This window comes from Bombus affinis, chromosome 2 (genome assembly GCF_024516045.1).
Source record: "Bombus affinis isolate iyBomAffi1 chromosome 2, iyBomAffi1.2, whole genome shotgun sequence".
Lineage (NCBI taxonomy): Eukaryota > Metazoa > Arthropoda > Insecta > Hymenoptera > Apidae > Bombus > Bombus affinis.
This window is the reverse complement of record NC_066345.1, coordinates 4,429,605-4,450,587: the sequence shown is the minus strand read 5'-3', so window position 1 is coordinate 4,450,587 and position 20,983 is coordinate 4,429,605. Positions and strand designations below refer to the sequence as shown.

General features: G+C 33.8%; 1 protein-coding gene and 2 non-coding genes across 10 annotated transcripts in view; all 3 read right to left on the bottom strand.

Annotated features, from left to right (window-relative positions):
- LOC126929033 (uncharacterized) overlaps positions 1 to 20,983 on the bottom strand; it is a 194,311-nt gene that overhangs the window by 108,605 nt on the left and 64,723 nt on the right. For all 8 annotated transcript variants that reach the window (XR_007717042.1, XM_050745039.1, XM_050745038.1 and 5 more), the window contains exon 2: positions 14,083 to 14,285. Coding sequence is in view for 7 of the 8 variants with exons in the window: in XM_050745039.1 (XP_050600996.1) it covers positions 14,083 to 14,285 (203 nt within the window). In the remaining variant the exon portion in view is untranslated. The remainder of the gene's footprint in view (positions 1 to 14,082; positions 14,286 to 20,983) is intronic.
- Positions 15,039 to 15,110, bottom strand: Trnap-ugg (transfer RNA proline (anticodon UGG)). The gene has a single exon. It is a non-coding gene; the product is annotated as a tRNA-Pro (tRNA).
- Positions 15,413 to 15,484, bottom strand: Trnap-ugg (transfer RNA proline (anticodon UGG)). The gene has a single exon. It is a non-coding gene; the product is annotated as a tRNA-Pro (tRNA).

Genomic DNA, 20,983 nt, shown 5'->3' with positions numbered 1-20,983 from the left:
AATAGATTGTAAACTAAAATTAGTGATATCAATAGTAGATCCTGTCAGAAAGTAGAACTCGTAAAACTTATATTTTTAGCTAAAGTATATACAAATGTACCAGAGCAACGATCTCTCAGGCTGTTCCCCTCGAACCTTAAAATTTTCGTCCCAGAATATAACCTGATCAAGATGATTTTTAACGACTTAAACTGCAATTGTATGATAAAATATAGAGATGAGAGTGAAAGGTGGATAAAAAAAAAAAATACAAACCAAAAAGATATTTTAAAGGCGTAACTAAGAATAGTGCAATTTTTAGGAAATTAAAATAGTTTAAATCGAATCAAGTAAAAGTTTTTAATCCTTTCTTTGACCATCTCGAGAACGAAACTGTGTGTTTCGAGAATTTACAAAGACCAGTTCTCCAAATTCTATAGAAATATTAAGATGAAAGCAACGTTTTACCATTTTCTCATCTCACAGCAAACCATTTACTTGCACATTGCAGGAAAGCAACTTATCAACGCGAAACCTTCGTGAGTTCGAGATAAAGTGAATAAGAAATCTCCTAGCTTCTCTTTTGACTATCTTAAGAACGTTTCTGAAAACTTTATACGAATCAGCCTCGCGTAGTCTCATCGAATTCCATATAAATCCAACTGAGACGAGAAAACATGCAACTTTTACCAGTGTGAGATTTAGCTGAAAGCTACTTGCGCATTGTTCCGAAGAAACTTGTCCACCTTAGACCTTGATAGTCTGGAGAAAAATAAGAAATTTTCCGATACGTGATCCAACATGTAAAGTAGCCGGTTGGTGAGCGTAGAAGGAGCAAATGGCGGGGAACGAAAGGGAAATGGGCTACAGGACCGGTCTCATCGACAGAGCCGGAGGCAAGAAAAAGAATGGCGAAAGAGGTTGGAAGGACTGACCGGTTTTGATAAATCGGTTGGTAACAACGGTCCGGACCTGTATCCGAGAAACCGTGGCCAAACAAGTAAACGACCAGCTGTTGCCCGTTAGTGAGTCTTTCTTCCTCTGCTTCTTATTCTGCTCCTTCTCCTTCTTCTTCTTCTTCATTGCCCTCTCCTTCTTCGTGACATAAACGCTGCATTGCCATCACCGAGTTCGATCACCTCAAAGAATAGTGGTTCTCAAATGGTGTACCGTAACGAGCCGAGCAAAATGGCCGATAGATTCTGAAGCGAAGATAAAGGCTGCGTGACGCGAATCTCAACAGCCCTCTTAGCCGTGTATCAAGAAGCAAGATTTCAATTTCCAAGCTGCTCAGTTTCAGAGAGTTGAGCAAATATTCTTGCGTCTGCTCGGTTGTTCTTTCGAGCAGCTTGAAAATGCGCTTTACCTCAAAATTCCATTAAAATGGTAATTCAGCTGATAGATCGTCCGTGGTGCTGCGGGATGTCGAAAATGATTCTTCAATTATCCGTATTACGGCGATTTCTTCGGATAACATCGAAGAATCTAATCGAAAACGTCGCTCTTGAGACAAAGTAACTTTCTCTAACTACACGATACTTTAACAATTTTTCTTTGTATCACTAGGTTGCGTAGCGAGTTCGATATTTCTTCAATGGAACGTTGGCAATCACTGTGCGAGATCTAGGTAATCGATGCACGTGTGCATTATTCTGTCAAATTAATCTTTGCAAATGCATTAAAACGTTCGTCGCCCCAGCGTGATTCGACTAAGTTTCCTGCGTGGTCCAATCAGACCGCCGGTACGCAGAACGCAAATAGAGCGACAAGCGGGAATTTATTGTTTATCGTCTTCGGTTCATTGTAAAGAAAAGATTATTTACTTCTGAAATGGAGAAAGCGATAAGCTTTCCAGCTAGACTATTCCGAGGGATCTCGTGGCAAATATCTCAGATCTTTCATTTAGTCGATAAGCATACTTGTGAGACGTACATCGGTGATTTTTTCATCCTCAAAATGTTGAGTAAACAGACGATGACGAAGTCTACAACTATTGTTCGAAGTTCCCAAAATTACTCCAAGTGTGTTTGGAATGTTTTAACAAATACCATGCGATATAGCATAATGTAATATTTTATCCAGAATATAAATTAATAAAAAGTATGGTATATTATATTTTTAATATTTTTATGTTGTATATCCTTTATATAACATCCTATATTTAATTAACTTGATCAAGAAGAGCGTCATCCATACTTGGATGACGGGGTCCCCACGGAAGTATACCCGTTACATAGTTAAGCAGCTCGTTTACTAGTAACTTTGGAGATTTCGTTGTTTTATTAAAAACTTTAGATGCGTCTTTTATCAGCATCGTACACTTGGTTTTGTAAATGGATCAGGTAGCTTATCTACTCCATAGCTTCAAAGATTTCGTCGTTTTATTAAAAAATTTACGTACGTTTTTTTGTCCAGGATTAATAGAGTTGAAGAGAGTTGGGGAAATTTTTACGAAAAAGAAAAGGAGAATATTTATAATAATATATAAAAGGAGCAGGCGACTGTCCTATTCACGTGCAATCTCAAAAGCTGACAATTAAGCTACGTACGATTTACCAATTACATGGACTTATTCTAACATCTTTGAATCCGATATGTTCGCTATAAATAAATATTCAACTACGTTTAATCATCGCAATGATAATCATATTAAATATTTAATCATAATTAACACTAAAACTACCACACCAGTCAAATTGACTGGTTTTATAATTTTATTTTAAAATTCCTACTTCATATTATATCTTTTTCCACGATGATATAATGACTTTCGCAACGATAACTAAAAGAATAATATAATGAATTTTATTTTGTGTTTTATGTATTCAAACTGAAAATAATTTCGTATCAAGGCTATTTACACCAATACCAGTAAAAATGACTGGTACTTGCAAAGTGTTGAAGGGTGCTGCAATCTGTTTATCGAACCCTAATTAACCAGTTTCCTCGTTTTGTTCAACTTCCCACACGTTTTTAAAATTTTTACTGCGTATTATTCGATATGACGATCAGTTATCAGGAAAATTTCGGATTAATCGCTAGATCGCTAGATGCTAACACTAGAAATGCCACACACTAGTCAAAATGACTGCTTCGACAATTTTATAAATGTGTCAACCCTCGTTTAGGGGTCATGATCCTAGAAAGATTAATAATACCAAAAATATAGTACATAACATGGAATTTCTTCTATAAGAAAGTAATAAATCAATAAATATAAGAATATTCTATTATTACGTATTTTTTAAAGACCAGTCATTTTGATTGGTTTGGTAGAAATAGCTTCGTGTTAACTATCGATAGTTGTAGTGTTAAATACATAATCCTAAATCCAATTTTTCTGCTCTGCCTCGAAGAAAGTCTGTAATCTGATCTACAGAATAATAAGTGATACTTTTATATCAAATAGTCATAATATTCGTTTTTTCTCCTGCTTCTCCGTTGGTATCATTTTGATTTGATTTGGTATCATTTGATTGAAATACAAGCGTAAGTTCCTGTAATATTTTTCGAAATGTATCAAAGTTGAACAAGCTCATTGCACAACTGACTATTTTATGTCGAAACTCGGTAGACTATGCAAAGTCACTTCCTTTGTCATAAATTATATCACAGACGACTTTTCGACTTATGATTTCAATATGCGTTTCCTGATGTGTTTTCGATTGGGAGTATTCGTATATGGAAATGCGTGGTCTGGTAAAATGAAATAAATTTTAAACAGCAACAAGGAGCAGAAAAAGAAATAGTAAGCCAGTTATGCGCTGCTGTTAACGGCTAATTAATTCTGAATTATACGGGCGCGTAATAAATCATCTACATATTTTATTTATAAGATGTCGGGTTGGCATAGGCAAATCGATCCTCTTGAAACCTACTGATCATTTGCGATGCAAATAAGTATTTCCATTAGTTATGTATATTGACAAAGACAAAGTAATAGAATTTAAATAGAAAATTAAAACTCGTTAAACGCGCCATACCAATTGCTATTATTAATCGTCGTGTTATAGCTACGTAATTTGTCATAGGATGAGCCTTTTTAAAGAGAAATATCCTTAATCTGATATAGAAAATATTAAAGCCGATAGAATTTTATATTTTTAATAGTTCACAGCATTTAACATTGATGAACGTGAAAGCTCGCGTTAAAGTACCAGTACGACGAAAAAAATTAGAATTATAGAAAATGTTGTAAATAAATTGTACTTATTTAGAACGTAAAATTCATAAATTAAGTTCATTTAAATTGGCTATTGCAAAAATAAAAGAAAGGGAACATTGATCGTTCGAGAAACAATAACTTTGTAAATGTAATATCCAGATATTGTACGGCGTAAAATAAAACAGAAACATATTTCTGTGTTTTATTTAAATATTCACAACCTTCATTGTGTCTTTCTATTTTTCGATATTTTTTATACTGTTCATAATTTTCAATTGCTATTGCTATATCGATAACGTCTTTTTATTACCAACAGCTCTTTACTTGTAATTAAATAAAATAAGACTACGGATATTTATACATTTATAGAGAATTCGAAAATGTAAAAATACACGGAGTGCACGCGGTAATCAAAAATATATAAAATATTGAGATCACAGCTTATACTGTTCAACGAACGAATCTCTTTTCAAATTTCGCTGCTTCTGTTGCATTTATAAAAATATGAATTTTCGTCAACGTTCACGGTCTATCTGCACCAAACGTTTAAAATGTTATCCTTTGATAACAAGGCAAACTATAGTGGGGTCAATTTACTATCAGGTTTTAGCAGAAAAGAGGGCTTCTGGCAGAAGGTTAAGCTCGCGTGGATCGGGAAACGAATGAAGGATTAAAAAGGAATTACGTGACCGTATCCGTACAAGACATATCGATTGCATTGAAACGAAAAAACGCCGGTAGCATGTAGCCAGCGTCGCTTTGTTCTGACTTGTAACAGCATTGCGTAATAAGGATCGAGAATTCGTAGCTAAAAAAGAAACGACTCCTCGTCTCTGTATAATTTCCGCCGACTAATGTTTGTCGATTGTACGAACAATCTTCGATTGTTCTTTCGTAAGAAGCCTACCGTTTATTCGTCATCCGTGTAACTCGATCGACGCAGTAATTTCCTTCGAATCGATCAGTCGCAATGACTTGGCCGTTCAAACATCGACTACCAGCTCAGACTAGAAACAAGGCTTCTTATTCGACATAACTAATCGAATTCCGCGAATGCGACAGAGGCTTCCGTCAGATCACCGGAGAATGCCGAGCTTGGAATGGTAAACGTTTGCATTATGCTATATAACGCGTGTTTCCTAGTTCCTACGTGTTTGTCCATTTCGCAAAAGCCGTCTCTCTGTTGAGACGTTGATTAACCCTCGATATCGACGTCTAGGCGTCTGCTAAAATTAACTTCACCTGCGGAGTAATCGTCTCCCGATGAAATGGAAATTTTTATTTTATTGTCTGAATGTAGAGAGAAATTTTGGAAGCTGCGAAGCTTAATTATTAATTATATTATTATATTTAATTAAGATTGTTTTGTTCGATTGTAACGAAAACTATATATCGTTAAATGAAATAATTATATCAAAAAATTGAGGCAGAGAAGGAGCAAGGAGAGGAGAATTGGATTGAGAAAACAGAGAGTAATTTAAAATACAGATGTACGATACTGTGAATAATTATAAACTGAAGCGTATTTTTAGATTTTTCGTAATACCGAAACCAAGTTTAAGGAAATCGTTTATACAACTTGGTATTATAACATAAAGCAAAACTGAAGATACAACGAACAAAAATTCTCTTCTTCCGAGGTCTGGAAGAAATGAAATCTCTGAAAATTGTTCTCTTTGGCTGCGAAAGAGTATAAACTCAACGTTAATTTTATTACGTTTTCGTTCAATATTTAGTGGAGTTTACTCTATTTTTGATTACTTCTACTAATCCGTTAGACACACTATCCACTAATCTATTTAAAGTTTCCTTTCGAATATCCGCCCACGCGGATTTTATTCTTTTTTCAAGCTCCACGATACCTTTTTCTAATAGCTGGCTTCTTCCGATCGTGAAATTTTCTCGCTAGAATTGTCCACAGGTGCTCGATCGGGTTCAGATCAGCACTCAATGCTGCACATCGTAATAATTCTATCCCGAAATTGTGAAACCATTTTGCCATAGTTATGGTTGTACGTATAGGAGCATCGTTTCGTTGAAAAATCGTCCCTATGTCTTCTATTTTCCTTACGAAAGTTCTATAGCGTTCAATTTATCTTTTACAAGAACTTCACTGAACATATCCAGCCAGGATCAGTAGTTTCTCGAAAATATCGAAAAAATAACACGAAAAGCGTGTTTGAGTCTGTGATTATTCACAACACTGTACATAGCTAGATATTATTGTTAAGATTTATTTATTATGTATGTGTCTTTGGTTACGAGTAAGTTTATGTCTATTCCTTTAGTTGCTTACGTACAGGCTGCAAGGCTATTGTTCTATTGTATCTTGTAGCATAAATAATTCTATTCTATTCTATTCTAATTAAATCAATTTTTATAAAACGGTCGGTTTAATAAATAGGAATATTTCTGAGAAAATATGGCAAGTTTTAGCAAATTATGGCACATTTTTGAAGATTTTATAGCTTTCATGCTACTCGATGGCTAAAGGAAAGACTTTAATATGAAGTAGATGAAATACACACGTAATATATAAAGTATAACACACGGAGGGAAGTTCGTACCTTAATAGTCACATTGTTCTTCAACAGAGAAAACAATGCATTCGCAATTTCATAAATTCTGTCAGCGCATTAGTTTCAGTATGTGCTATAGAGAAAATAATAGAAAATTCACTTTTTATCCCTTTCACGTTACTGCATTGCTAAAAAGATTTTCATATGCAGACGAATCGCGTAATATACGAAACGTAACGAACAGAAGCAAATATACATTGTACTTTAACACCCTGTTCTTTCATAATCACATTTTCCTGCATGAGTTACATCATTGCACTTGTAAGTCATCAGATTGAATTCTGTTTGAGAAACAGAATTTGTTGTAGAGCTTCTGCTTAATTTTATGAGTTGCAGCATGGAAATGTTCTAAGGTAAACATCGATATTACACGAGATGCTTCACCTTGCATCACCGACAATCGACAGATGCCTCACAAAAAGCAAAGTTGCGTTCGTCTTTTCTATTTGTTGACAAAGTGGAGAAAATATATTTACAACTGAAACCATCCACTTTTTACCTTGCGCTCGTTAAAAAGGCATGAGGATTGAATGAAACGTGTACACGCTACATTGTACATTAACATACACAGTTTACGTAACGAGCAAACTTGACACGACACGTCGAGAAAGAGTTGAATTATACTTCCTTACGTTCGTTTCATGATGTAATGACAATATGGCTTCGAGGAAGACTGCTATCCGCGTTATGTGTGTCCCACAGCTATTACTTAGCCTCAAGTTTAGCTTAATCTGGAGTTTACGAACTAGTTTCATCGGATTAATGTACCGATCATGTAGCATGATAATGATCAAATATTGCGAACAGCTAATTAATTAACTGAAGATATTAGGCTTATCTTTAAGAAATGTATATAATAAACGAATAAAACGTTAACTTTTGAATAGTAACAATGGAACTGAAGAACATTAAAAAAATATATATGTAAATTCTACAGAATCCAAACCACGCGCCAATCGACATTTTCTACTTTTCTTTTGTTTTACCGGCAGTCATTTACTGAATAGAATGGTATGGCTGAATGGAGAAGAATGGTAATTTAGGATTTAAAAAAATCGATTCTCGATTTTCCAGGTAAAATTTGTAGTAGATTTGTTATTAACTGTTATTGCATTTAATTTAATTATTCCCAAAATAAACTCGATTTTCCCTAGGAATTTACATTATTAGATATATATATATATATATTTTTATATATTATATTTTATATATTTTTTTGTGTTTTTTATAATATATAATTTATTACAGTTCAACAAAAGATAAGAAAAACACGTTTTCAATTTGCTAATGTGCAACGAAACATATTTTTAAGTTGTATCTTCTTTTATTAAAATTACCTATGAAATCTAATTAGCCATAATTACCAAATATTGAAGCATACGTTACCGATATCAATATAATAATCGAACTGAATGGGATGCGATTATTCATGAAACACTTATGCATCCAAGATAGATCAGTAAGACGAGTAGAAAGTGAAATTTCATGAATACTAATTCAATTGATCGCTTATTCCAAAAATTCTTTCTTAATAATACCATTAAGAATTTTTATCGAAAGAATCCTATAGAAATTAAGACAATATAAAAAGCTTTCAAAAATCATATTTCCCATCGAGGAAGGAATAATAATAATAATAAGAAGAAAGTAGAAGCGGATGTAAAAGTAAAAATACATAATTCAACAAAACAAAAAGAATGTTTTCTTGCTTATCTGCTCTTTTAAATCATCCTTATTGGCATTATGCACAGTAGCCCATGTAAGCGTAAACGTATCATATCCTCTTCCTTAATATAATCAAGAAACACGTTGGAAGAGAAAGATGAATAATTTTAAAGAATACCATATCTGCAAGATCACAAATTTTTTGCGGGTGCGGCACAATGCACAACGCGTATGCATTTGAGAATTGCAATATTTTCCACGTATTGTTTTACGTAAGCAATGATCGAGGTAAAGCGATCGAGAAATAATTAGTTTGCGAAATACTTCAAGTAAATATCATCGTTTAAAGAGATTTGAATTGCGAAATATTTTCTGCTTACAGCTGTATCTGATCTTATCTGTCCTTTTAAATCTTCTAGAAAATCTCTAGGCCGCAGATATATCTTATTCTTTTCATTAATTTTATGCTGCATTACACGAGATTAAAGAGAGACGTAATCTGACATACTTCAAAATAAACGTTTCCACGTAAAAAGAAAAATATTCCTGTTATCAATACGCGATTGCTTTCCTCTCCATCTGTTTTCATGAAAGAAGCATTTATTTCGTGCAATACGCGCTTCTCTGTCTACGATAGAAAGCTGCAGAACATCAAATGAAAAAGACGTTGAATAATAAATCTCAGTTTACGCGAGAGAGCATGTAATCAAGCTTGCACGCACGTATGGAATTATAATCCGAATTGTATTAGAAACCGACATTCGTTCGAAAGTTGCTAGACGTTGGAATTACTCGTTCTGAATTTTCACTGCATACATTAGACTGCCTGGCAACTGATTTACGAGGGTCTCGTCAGGCTGGGGTATATCGAAAATTAAATTTTCCACGCCCCGGTATCTCGCAAAGAATTTTCTGGCGTCGTTATCTTCATCGAGGAGGAAAATCGCGCCATTATCTGCTTCGATATACAGGGTTCGTCAGCTACTTTTATTCCCACCACTTTCCCACGAGTAATAAATTTATAAACAAGATAGAAGCTTCACGGCAGACCGAGCAATTTTTCTAATGTTCCGTGTGCCTTTTTCCGTAATGGAAAAAACATGTTTTTTTTTTTTTTTAACTGTCAGCTACGTATAATTTTCTTTGCGTTATATGAAAACGATTAGCAAGGTAAGTTCAATGACTTACAATGTATTATAATGGGATTATTAAAACACAAAGTATATAAATTACAAAATAATAGAAAAACTACATGAGCACTTTGCAACGTCAATAACATTATTATAAGATATGATTACTTTTGCTGTTTGAAAAATTCTATAATTTTGAACTCTGAATTCGCTAAAAACTTGAGGGAATCTTTTCGTTTCTATATTCTAGTGATACTGAATACTATCCTGTCGTAGTTTATTATACATTATAATACATTCTAATATATTATTTATTTATATCTGGTCATCCCATAAGTTCGTTCCGTTTTTCGAGCGGTTATATATGTTAAGATTGTTTACATATCTTTCAGTTTCATGAAAAAATGTAATCCCCCTCTCGTTGTACAACTTCTTCCCATCTTTCAAGTGCATTGGTCCCTTATCGCCGTATGTTTATAAATCGACACATGAAATGTATACACAAAAGTCGGCACGAACTTATGGGATGACCTAATATTATGTAACATTTATATATATATATATCTCTTTATAATTATTATGTTGAAGGAATTACAGCGATCAATTTAAAAACGCTTAAATATTATTTACAACTTAAAACATCTAATCAGAACATCGTATCTTTATCTTTTCTATTTTTCTCACAAATCTGCCATTTATGAATAAACGCTAAGAACTAACAGCTTAACTATTTATGAGATGTACAGCATAAAAAATGCTGGCGGAAGTTGGTGCAATTTCCTGAGATGGTTTTCTTGTTTCAAGATTCCAGGAAAAGTTCATTTCCGCGTAAAAATCAGATACGACTTGAGCTGCAATCTGTTTCACAGTCGTACGCGTTGCGAGTTGTGCTTTCCGAACTCGAACCACAAGAAAAGTTTGCATGAATGACTATTTACGTCCAATATAACACGTACGAAAATATACACAGTAACGATAAAACTTTATTACACTCTTTTGAAGTGGGTGCAGTGTGTTAAAGCAAGAAAAACAAATGTCACTTTTATCTGAAAATGTTACATTCTCTTTCCCTTCTGAAAACAAACTTCGCTACTATTGCGAACGTTCAAACAAAAAGAAACGAAGTTCAGCAAGCAAGTTACAAAGTAAACCAAAGGCTGGGGAAAAAATTTGCGTAGTTAACTTTCACATACCTGCACACATGTACATGGTACATTTGTATGAAATGTAAGAACAAATATTCGTAAAAGCCTGAACTCTTTCCACGATTTTAAAATTTAAGAAGAACGAAACCTTCGAAGACGTTAAACATAATATAACTAAATCAAATAGATATAATATAACGAAAAATTATTAGATATAATAATTCTTTTAACAATTATTATTTTATTTTATTTATTTCTTATTGAAGAAAGCAAGCCTATCCCTCTATGAGTTACTCTTTAAAAAGTGACTGTAACTAACCAAACGAAAAAAAGGCAGAATATCGCTGTCCACCCACATTTAAATAAAATGCTTGTCATGTCTCTGCCACCCACACCACAATCCATGAAGCGACATTTACAATAAATGTAATTCAATTTTTGCAGCCATATACACACATATACTACTCGCAGTAATCCAACGTTATACCTTAAATTAAATATATAAAAAAAATGCTTTATACTTCTGATTTCAGAGATTCAGTAAATTTCAGAGAAATTGGAAATGCAGCATTTTTGAGAGAATGAAATATAAAGTTGCAGCTCCTACGTGTTTGCTTGAACATCCTGGCTCCTAACCCATAGCTTGTGCTTCTCTCGAAAGAAGTTAATCTTTGATCATTTTTTAAAACAGAATGTCGAGAATCATGATAGACACAATGTTAATCTAACCATAGTTCTCTGAAGACGCGCTCTATAATATGTAGTATTATGTAACACGAAAACTACTGTGCATCATATCTCATCTTAGACCGCAACAAATTTGCTGCTGTTAGATCATAATTTAATGGTAGTTCCACCAGCGTAAAAGATTTCAGGCTAAAACGCTTTAATTAAACATTACGATTGTTAACATTTTCAACAGACTAATCTTGTCGAAAAATTATGACGCTGTAATTATTACTTCGACTGATTATAACTAATTATTTCAATCTATAATTTCCACTGAGTCGTTAATAATCTACTATAGCGATTGACGTAATTGTGAACAGTCGGCTAAAAAATATATTCCTCTTGCCGATGCTGAGATTGATGCATGGAAAAAATATTTTTATTGTACGCGCATAATATTCGTATTTTCGCATTGTATGAATCTACTGCTTATACTAACAGTGATATACGTATATCGATGTATTCGTCAACTTTCTCGTATAATTCGAGAATCATGTGCATCCTGTGCACTTTCTCCAAAATGGAAAGTACCGAGCCACTCTTCGCCACGGTGCAACAATTATTTTGCATTGAATTACGAGTTCAAGATACCGATCCATCGCTTACGCAAGTTTATTACGCTTCTGCATTTGTTTACTCTTCATTATATCGACTGCTTACTGCACTGAATATTAATGTCGTCAGTAAACAACAGATTTTTATGCAAACTCGGGTTTCTGAAATACTTTGAAAAATAGAGTCTCTGTGGAAAATTGTTCTACCTACGAAATGTTACGCAAACCACCGTATTTTGCATATTTGATACGCTTTTTTATATCACGTAGATTTTGCACAATTTTGCTTCTTCAAATTTCCCGCAAATGAATAAAAATTAGTCATAAGCAATAATTACGAGAAATAGAACACTAACACGACGACTTCTTACGTACTCGATACACTTTCACGTAAGCAAACAAGCAAACTTGTGGACAGAAGTTCGAAACGAATGAATTTGGACATTAAAGTGAAATATTTTTTCTGGAAGATAAGAGCAAAATGATGTTTCAAACGATACGAATACATAATAGACGAGAAAATAATCAAGCAGTCAAAGAAAATCGAATATCGATATGCATTTAAAATAATGTATTCAGAGCAGGAAATTTTATTTGTTCCTATTGAACATTGATATTTTTACCTTCCGTAAAGTTTAATAAGCGCTCGTTGATTCCAGTAAAATTAGATGAGAGCATAAAAGCAATCAAACAAAAGAGACGATTGCGTGACGAGAATTTAACAAATGTTAAAATTTCAATTGAAAGAACACGGAAAGCACGAAATGTAAGAGCAACGCGAAGAAAACAAAGAGACGTTGAAACGCTTGGCTTTCGAGCTTTATGAAAAAACTAACAACGTGAATATTATACTACGAACTGGAGAAGTCACGGCGAAGAAGAAGACGTTGCAACACGGTCATTTGCTCGTGAATGTTCGCTAGACTTCGCTGTTTCCTCTTATCAGAATAAGTTTAAGAAAAGTCTTTGTCTAAGGTTCTCGACGTTTTCGCGATCGATAACACGACAACAGTTTAATATCCTCTTGAAAAGAAAATGTTTCGTTGTTATGCATCCTTATTTTCCTGCTTGTTATCGAAAGAATATTCTGTTACTAAGAAACAATCTCGTTGTTATTGTATATACCCAACGATGTACTTTTTGATGCATCGATTGATGTAACTCGTTGCTTCCGCGAAGATATTCATTAAACTATAGATGCCGGGTAAATCATCAATTCAAAATATGTTTTAACGTCGTAAGCGGTGGCTCACGAAACTATTCGAACGTTCCTAGAAACATTTTAGGTTCGTATTATACAATTTGTACAACATATTATACATATTGTAGAATTTTGAAATTTCATTAGCACTGTAACGAGATACGACTATCGAGATTACGTTAGTAAAATCTGAATGAATCTGAAAATGTATATGAAAATTGCGAGATATTTATTGGAAGCATACACTTCGCAAAGATCACCAAAGTGTTTCAACAGCCCATTATTCGTTGTATTAATAAGCCACCATATGTAGAGAGACCATCTGGCGCTAATTGTTGCTAATAAATAAATGTTTAAGAACTGTATAAAATAACTTGAATACTATTCAAATTGTATACCAATAAGCAAAATCAATAAGTCTATATATATTGACGATAAATGTCTTGTAACTTCAGTATGCATTTTCTGTTCGTTTTTAAATGTTCCTATTATAATCAAGATAATCGCGTCTCGTTACAGTAATCACGAAATTTGTAAAAAGTTTCATACAACGCATCCGATATATTCGTAAAATACCTTGGCGAGGCGCCGTATATTCGACGGAATTGTAGGACAGAATTTCACGCTGTTTCTTTAACTACAAGAGCAAACATCTATTAGGTTAAAAGCGTTCAACCGTTTCTTGCTGTTCGGCAAGCGAAACAATTCTAATCGATGCTCGATACGAACGAGTAGTTGTGGCATGTGGCGTGCAGCTGCTTCGTTTGGTACGAGGACATTTTCACGAAATCGTTAACAACGGTCAAGGATCTGTCGTTCGTCACTTTGTCCCGATATTAGCAGACAATTGGAAGCAGAGTACAATGCTGGCAAATATAGAATATCGATATTCTGTAGGTAGTTGAGTGGGTGGAAACAATGAGGAAGATACAAACCAGTGAGCACAGCGCCGACGAGCATGAAGAGAAAGCCGAATGCCGGAAGAGCAATCTGGCAGTTCGCAGCTATTACAACCCCAGCTACCATGAGACCACCCTCGATCTTCTCCACCCTCAAGCGTGATATAGGGGTTGGACATTTTAATTTCGCCCCAAGTCCGCCACTCAGCGCACCCTCCTCTGCCGCCATGGTGCTGGGCCTGAAATAATAGATAAACAACAATGCTTTTAGTCAATTGCACCCGCACAACAGGACGATACTGATTCTCAATGAGTTGATAATAATGTTAACGAGTGACAATGGGAACGACGCGCTTTGTCTCCGACGACGATCCGAGCGTTGCCGGATAAAAGAAACACCACGTTCGACGATCATTTGAAATTTAACAGGTTCTCTGACATTTTTACATTTATTTGTTTCGTCTGAAGGAAAACATACTCGGTGGGGATTAATTAATGATTCTTAGGCAATTGGGTGTGTTTTATGTTCAATTATCGCCATGGAATCGTATTAGCGTACAAATTGTATTCTATTATTATTTTGTTATTTTTATTACTATGTTATTCTATAATATTATTATATTATTCTATTGGTGTTACATATGGTCAGATCAAAACACTCAAAGTCATATGTCTTGGAAATATTCTGAAAATTGGAAAGTATCTGTAGGAAAATGAAGTAAAAATTAAATGCAAATTTAATACCGTAGATATTTATATCGGAATTGTAAAATATACATTTATTTGGCGAATTAAAATTTCTCGGAAAACACGAAACATGTAAGAGGAGCTGCGTGATTATTGTTATTGATCGTTAAAAAACACACATGTTACGAATTTATTTCGATGTTTTGAGAAAATATACGGAACTCTGAAAAAAAAATAGAAATATTACAAAGCTATTAAAAAAGCGATCTATAACAAAAAAAAAAAAAATTCGCGGAAAAAAAAGTGGGCTCAGCCGGGATTTGAACCCGGGACCTCTCGCACCCAAAGCGAGAATCATACCCCTAGACCACTGAGCCGCTCTGTTTGTTCTTTGCTATACTTTCACCACAACGCGACGCTCGTACTAAAAAATTCTACTATTTTCCAAATTACTCTTTACGCGTGATACCTACTTACGTCAAAACGATCCAATTACAAGAAAAACGTTTATACGTAAATATAAACGTACAAATAAAAGAAGAAAGACATCATTTCAACATAATTTTGATCGTTTCTTCCAACTTTACTTCTCAAAAGATCATGAGGACGATTCTTATATTTATAGAGAATGTTGTATGCAAAAGATATGTTTTTGCAAAAATGTTGCGAAAAAGTACACGGGCTCAGCCGGGATTCGAACCCGGGACCTCTCGCACCCAAAGCGTGAATCATACCCCTAGACCACTGAGCCCCTTGGCGGAACAAATTTCGGGATACAAAATTCTGACTGATAAGAATTTTACTTTATAAAATCTCTTTTCCTTGTTAATTCGTTATCAAAATTAAACGATATCATATCCTAAATAATAAAGACGAGACATTTGAAAAACTGTACTCTGTTAGACTCTTTTACACTGCTATTATTCCAATACGAATATTTTATGCTTATTACGTACATATATTTCGTATATTCTACGAAATACGTACATTTCGTACGCATGTAAGTTTCGAGCGAAGAGCTTGTTATTTTTAACGAATATTAGTAATACGTACTTTCTATAAAATAGAAAATTACAGGGAAACGATTAATTGTTTTAAAGGAAAATTTTTTTCTAGAAGGAAGACTTCTTCTCTTGAATATATACAAAATATTTTTAAGGCTTCTTAAAAGCATAAAATTGAAGCTTAAAATTCAATCTGACGCTTCACTTACTTAGAAACGATGCATCACAATCGCATTAAAACATCAATTTCTTTATCTGTTATTAGATTAACTTATACGCTACAGTATACTACATAATCTATTAGAAGAACTAATCGAACTAATTTGTTTCTAATTTATCACAGTCATTAACAATAGAACTTAATTTCGATAAGACGTATCTATAATTAGAAATATATCGCAGCAGTTTTATAAGTTTAGCAACTAATTAACACGATGCCCATCTTCTGCTATCTATATCTTATTTCCAGGTACTTTAAGTAATGAACATTTCATATAGATGAAAGTGTACGGATCGATAATATTAGAATATCAGCGATCATTAATTTCTCGATGCTATAACAACTGACATTAAGTAGTTCGCAGTAGCATACTGCAGTTCTTATTATATTCGCTTACAATTAGAAGAATTGTATGCCACTAAAGAGTATCCTTCCTAATTTGCTTCTTCAAATTATTTATGTATATTATTATTACGTACTATTATTATTATTTGTATTATTATTATTTAATATTGTGTACAAATTAAAAGAACACAATATCGATAACTAACGATAACCGTAAGTAGAAACAAATTCTGATTTTCGTAACTTTATCTCTCTTTCACCGTACGCATTCGTCTTATTCCCCGTTATAAGTTTATCGACTTTTGTAACTGTCAGACTTTTGAGAAAGTTGCGCGCTTGGTAGATGGAAAGGGGCGATCAATCAGGTAGAAAGATTTCCAGTTAATTATCGCAGAAATACGCGAAGAGGAGCGTGTGTTCGTGACATCGAGGTAACAATGACAAATCTTGTAAAGTAGTTGAACGTTCATTGGACAGGAGCGCAGTGTTTACGAGGTCGAATAATTGAATCGGCCTGGCATGCAGTGCAACGTCTGTTAATTCCATGGAGAAGCCAGAGCAGGCGATTAAAACGCATCTCCGCGAAGGAAAGATAATTGGCACAGATGCCCTTTGCAGGCCATCGGGTCGTTAAACGACGCGTTCTATCGCTCTTCCTAATTCGGACAGTCGATTCATCACGAAACCGCGAATATTTATGCATATTCAAAAGAAATTTAAAATTGCTTATAGCAAAACTGCACAGATTATACCTTTTACGTTGCATATGATAAAATTCAAGATAGAAAGACAAGATACTTTACATAGGGCGAATTTTTAAATTCGATATATTATTAATTAATTTTACACAGTTTACAGTGGAATCTCGATTATTCGAGTCCCGTTTAACCGAAGTTGCGTGTTATCCGAGGTGATTTGAACTTTACCATCATTTCATTCTTTTCTCGAATTTTAACGCGAGCAGTAGGACAGATAATGAGAGATATTGTGAAAGCACCTAATCAAACTTCCAACCGATTAAGCAATGTGTTAAACCTAAGTACGTGTACGATGTTATATTATCAACATATTTCTATGATTTTATTATACGATTTATAAACGTTAATTGACCTTTGACGTCGGATAATCGCGGCTTTTGTATTTTTATATTACTGTATTTATTATTATTATTATTGCATTTATTATTATTATTGTAACATTATATTGGTGTATTTTCATTGGGTTTTCGGAATAGACGTATTTTTGTCGCTCTGTCGAACATTTTAGTAAACTTTCATTTCAATAATCTCGAACATTCTAAAAGATGTTAATGATTATAACATTAATTACGTTATTGGTTTTATATAATAGCGTATTTCGTAGATGGACATATCTACTCAAAAGTTTTAAGGTATCTCTGATTTTTAATAATATTTTGGTACTTGATGCAGATTATAAATTATAAATTATACGCCGTTCTTTACAAAAACTGTTAATATGTCACGCTCTACTTGTTTCCTTATCATATAAAATATGAATTATAGTTATAACATGGTTCGTCTATAATTTTTTCCAATTAAGAGCAAATATAATAATTAACCGGGGAAATATCATAACATGCGATACTATGTTTATAAAATATCCAAGGTATAGTGCTTGATTTAATATTTAGTGGACGAAACGCCGGATAGATCCCATTTAATTAGGTCTATGAAAATACCAATTTGCATAAACATTTGCAGTAGATTATCATCGCGGAGAACTAGTCCTAACCCATAGAATAATAAACTTGAAAAATTCTTCGGATTTTTAATTAATTCGTTTCAATTAACCGGTTCCAAGAATATTTTGATAAATTTCTTCGGATAGATGTGACGTAAGACTATACCGAAAATGGAATTTCGTCGAGACGAAACTATTCTCAGCTGATGTTTAGTAGTAAAACATGGAAACATTATGACTGTGAGTTGGAAATCTATTTCGTAATTTACGATAGGAATATTTGCCGTCTAATTGTAACAGAGATTTCTACTATCAAAATACATTTAACGTGAAATATCCTCGACACGTAGTAAATTCTGTAGTTCATGGATTAATTTAATCGGTGAACCACGGGTTAAGGTATTTCGTGTTTAAGGAATTTGGGCATTGTATAACTTTGATATTCAAATGTAAATATTTAAATGAAGATATTCAAATGTAGCTTCGTCGTTCAGATGCACCATCAAACTCTATGGTATAAATAGTCCAAGTTAAGTAACGTGACAAAGATTAATAGATTACGATACAATTTTCGTGTTTTGTTACCTAAAATCTAAAAAAAACATTCTTTTGCATCTATACGTACAATATTACGCACTGTTAATAGCACTCTTTAATAGCACGGAAAATATGTTCTTTACTCCTCCCACATTTCCATAATATTGCATAAAATAACACAGATATCAACCAGAGTATTAAATCTATTCCTAATTAACAATCTAATGTAATAAACTAATCCCAATTAATTCCAATAATGAGATTATTAAACAAATCTTATAAAAATTCACTGAATTATTAAAATTATTGCAAACTACCATATTCAACGAATATCACGTGCAAAGATATAAATTATAAAAACTAAATTGTGAAATTCTTTAGCACTTTATCCCCAAAAAAATGTCCATCTTTTTCATTCGTTCTACCTAGAATTTCGTGGTAAAAGAGGTCAGACATAAAAGATAGCCCTGATCTGTAGAATCATGGACGAACGTACCAAGTTTTACATACTAAAGCTTGCGGCAGTCGTGTTCTACAAGGAAGCCGAAGCTCGCTGTGAAAAACGGCGGGAGGAGCGCAAAGAATGGCGGGTGTCGCGGAAAAAATTCATCTTTCGCCAAGTTTTCCACAGCGTGCTCAAGCGAACCGGTTCTACGACGATCAACAATGTGGCATTCGCTACGAAGAGCTTGAAAAGAGCAGGGGCGTTGGTTTTGCGCGACGGAGTTAAGCTCTCGAGCTTTGAGCTCCCGTCGCCCAATTAACGTCGACCAACCTACCCGCTCTTCATTAAGCAAGCCGACCTCTTGCGTCGCATAATGAAAAGGGTACCTCGTTAAATCCATGTCGATGCACGAAAGAAAATAGAAAAAAAGAGCGAACGGAAGAAAAGACCGGGGAGAAAAAAATGAAAATTCTCGTCGATACGCTTGTACACTTAAGGGTAAGTAAATACCATAGTTTTTTGCCGGACAACAATTGTGTGGCTTGCGTGGAAATATTTCTCCCGTTTGTATAATCCTACTCTTCCTTCCTCTGTCTAGAAACCACGCGGGAATCCTCCATCGTTTGTTCCACGTAGAAAAGTCCACTTACAAAGGATTTCGTAATTTTATGGTAAAACGTGACACGGTGAAAAATATTCAGAATCTGAAATGTACGTTGGGGGATACAAAAAATAGCAGGGTTTGAAGATAGTAGTAAATAGTTTGTACGGTAGAAGTTAAAGTACTAACTAATTAAATAGTTAGTTTTTATTCATATATATTATAGTACTAATCACAGCAGTAACGACTACTGTACAAGCTAATCACGACACAAGCTGTTCGAATAATTAATCGATTTTATTTTCATATGAGAGAGAGAGAGAGAAAGATGTTTTAATTGTTTTACAAATATTCGTTTTATAGACAGTTTTGAACACGAATGTAATACGAATTCTGATTTACCAATCATTGATTACATTAATTGCAAAGAATTATGTTTAAATTTTCCATTAATCGATATGTCGATAATCAATCGTCTCGTTGAACCTGTTATTTAATAATCGATAAATAATACGATTTATTGTGTATGTATTTCTTCAGTTTACGATCTATAAAGAATTTCATGTTTACATTTTCACGAGAAATGCTACAAATGGAAGTAAACATAAATGCATATGTCTGCCCTAAATAAACGTAGCACAATATTTATGTGGTAGTAAACAAGATAAATTCGTATGATTTTATGGATCGTTGCTCTTTACTTTACTGCACGCACGTGTTAAGATCGAATATTAAAAATTGTGAAGAAGCGAAATTTGTCTCGTGAGTCCGCACGACAACATGTTCTGACATTGTGGAAATACTATTACGGGTCGTGTACATTTCCCTTTACATCCATAACGTGATGTGACACTGTGAGACTTTCAACGTATTTCTCTTCAGTTAACGCGCGATCGAGCTAAGGATTGGTACTTTCTACGTGTTAATCTGCTAACATCGAGGTGAATCGAACAGACTCGAAAGTAGACGACAACACATCGATAAAAGCTGCAAGCAATATGATCGATATATATATATTTTTTATTTTATTGATATTTTATTGATATTAGTCGCCCGAAAAATGTCTTTCTTTTACAGACACGTCTTTTACAAAGCAACGACGCACCTTTATACAAACATGAAACCTAATCTGTTGAACGTTGTGATCTTTATTTTGATAGAACAAAATGAATCATACGTAATTCGATACAATAATATAAAACAGAAAATGTTGTGCGTCTATTATTCCCTTATAAAACGAAAAAAACTTTTCGGATGACCTAGTATAATATAATGTAGATCTAATTAAATGCAATAGAAAAACTCATTTGTCATTACAGCAGCTGTTACAATAATATTTAGAACCATATTGCTTGCAGGTCCTTTGCAAATTTTGCAAATTTTGCAGTTTTTATCGA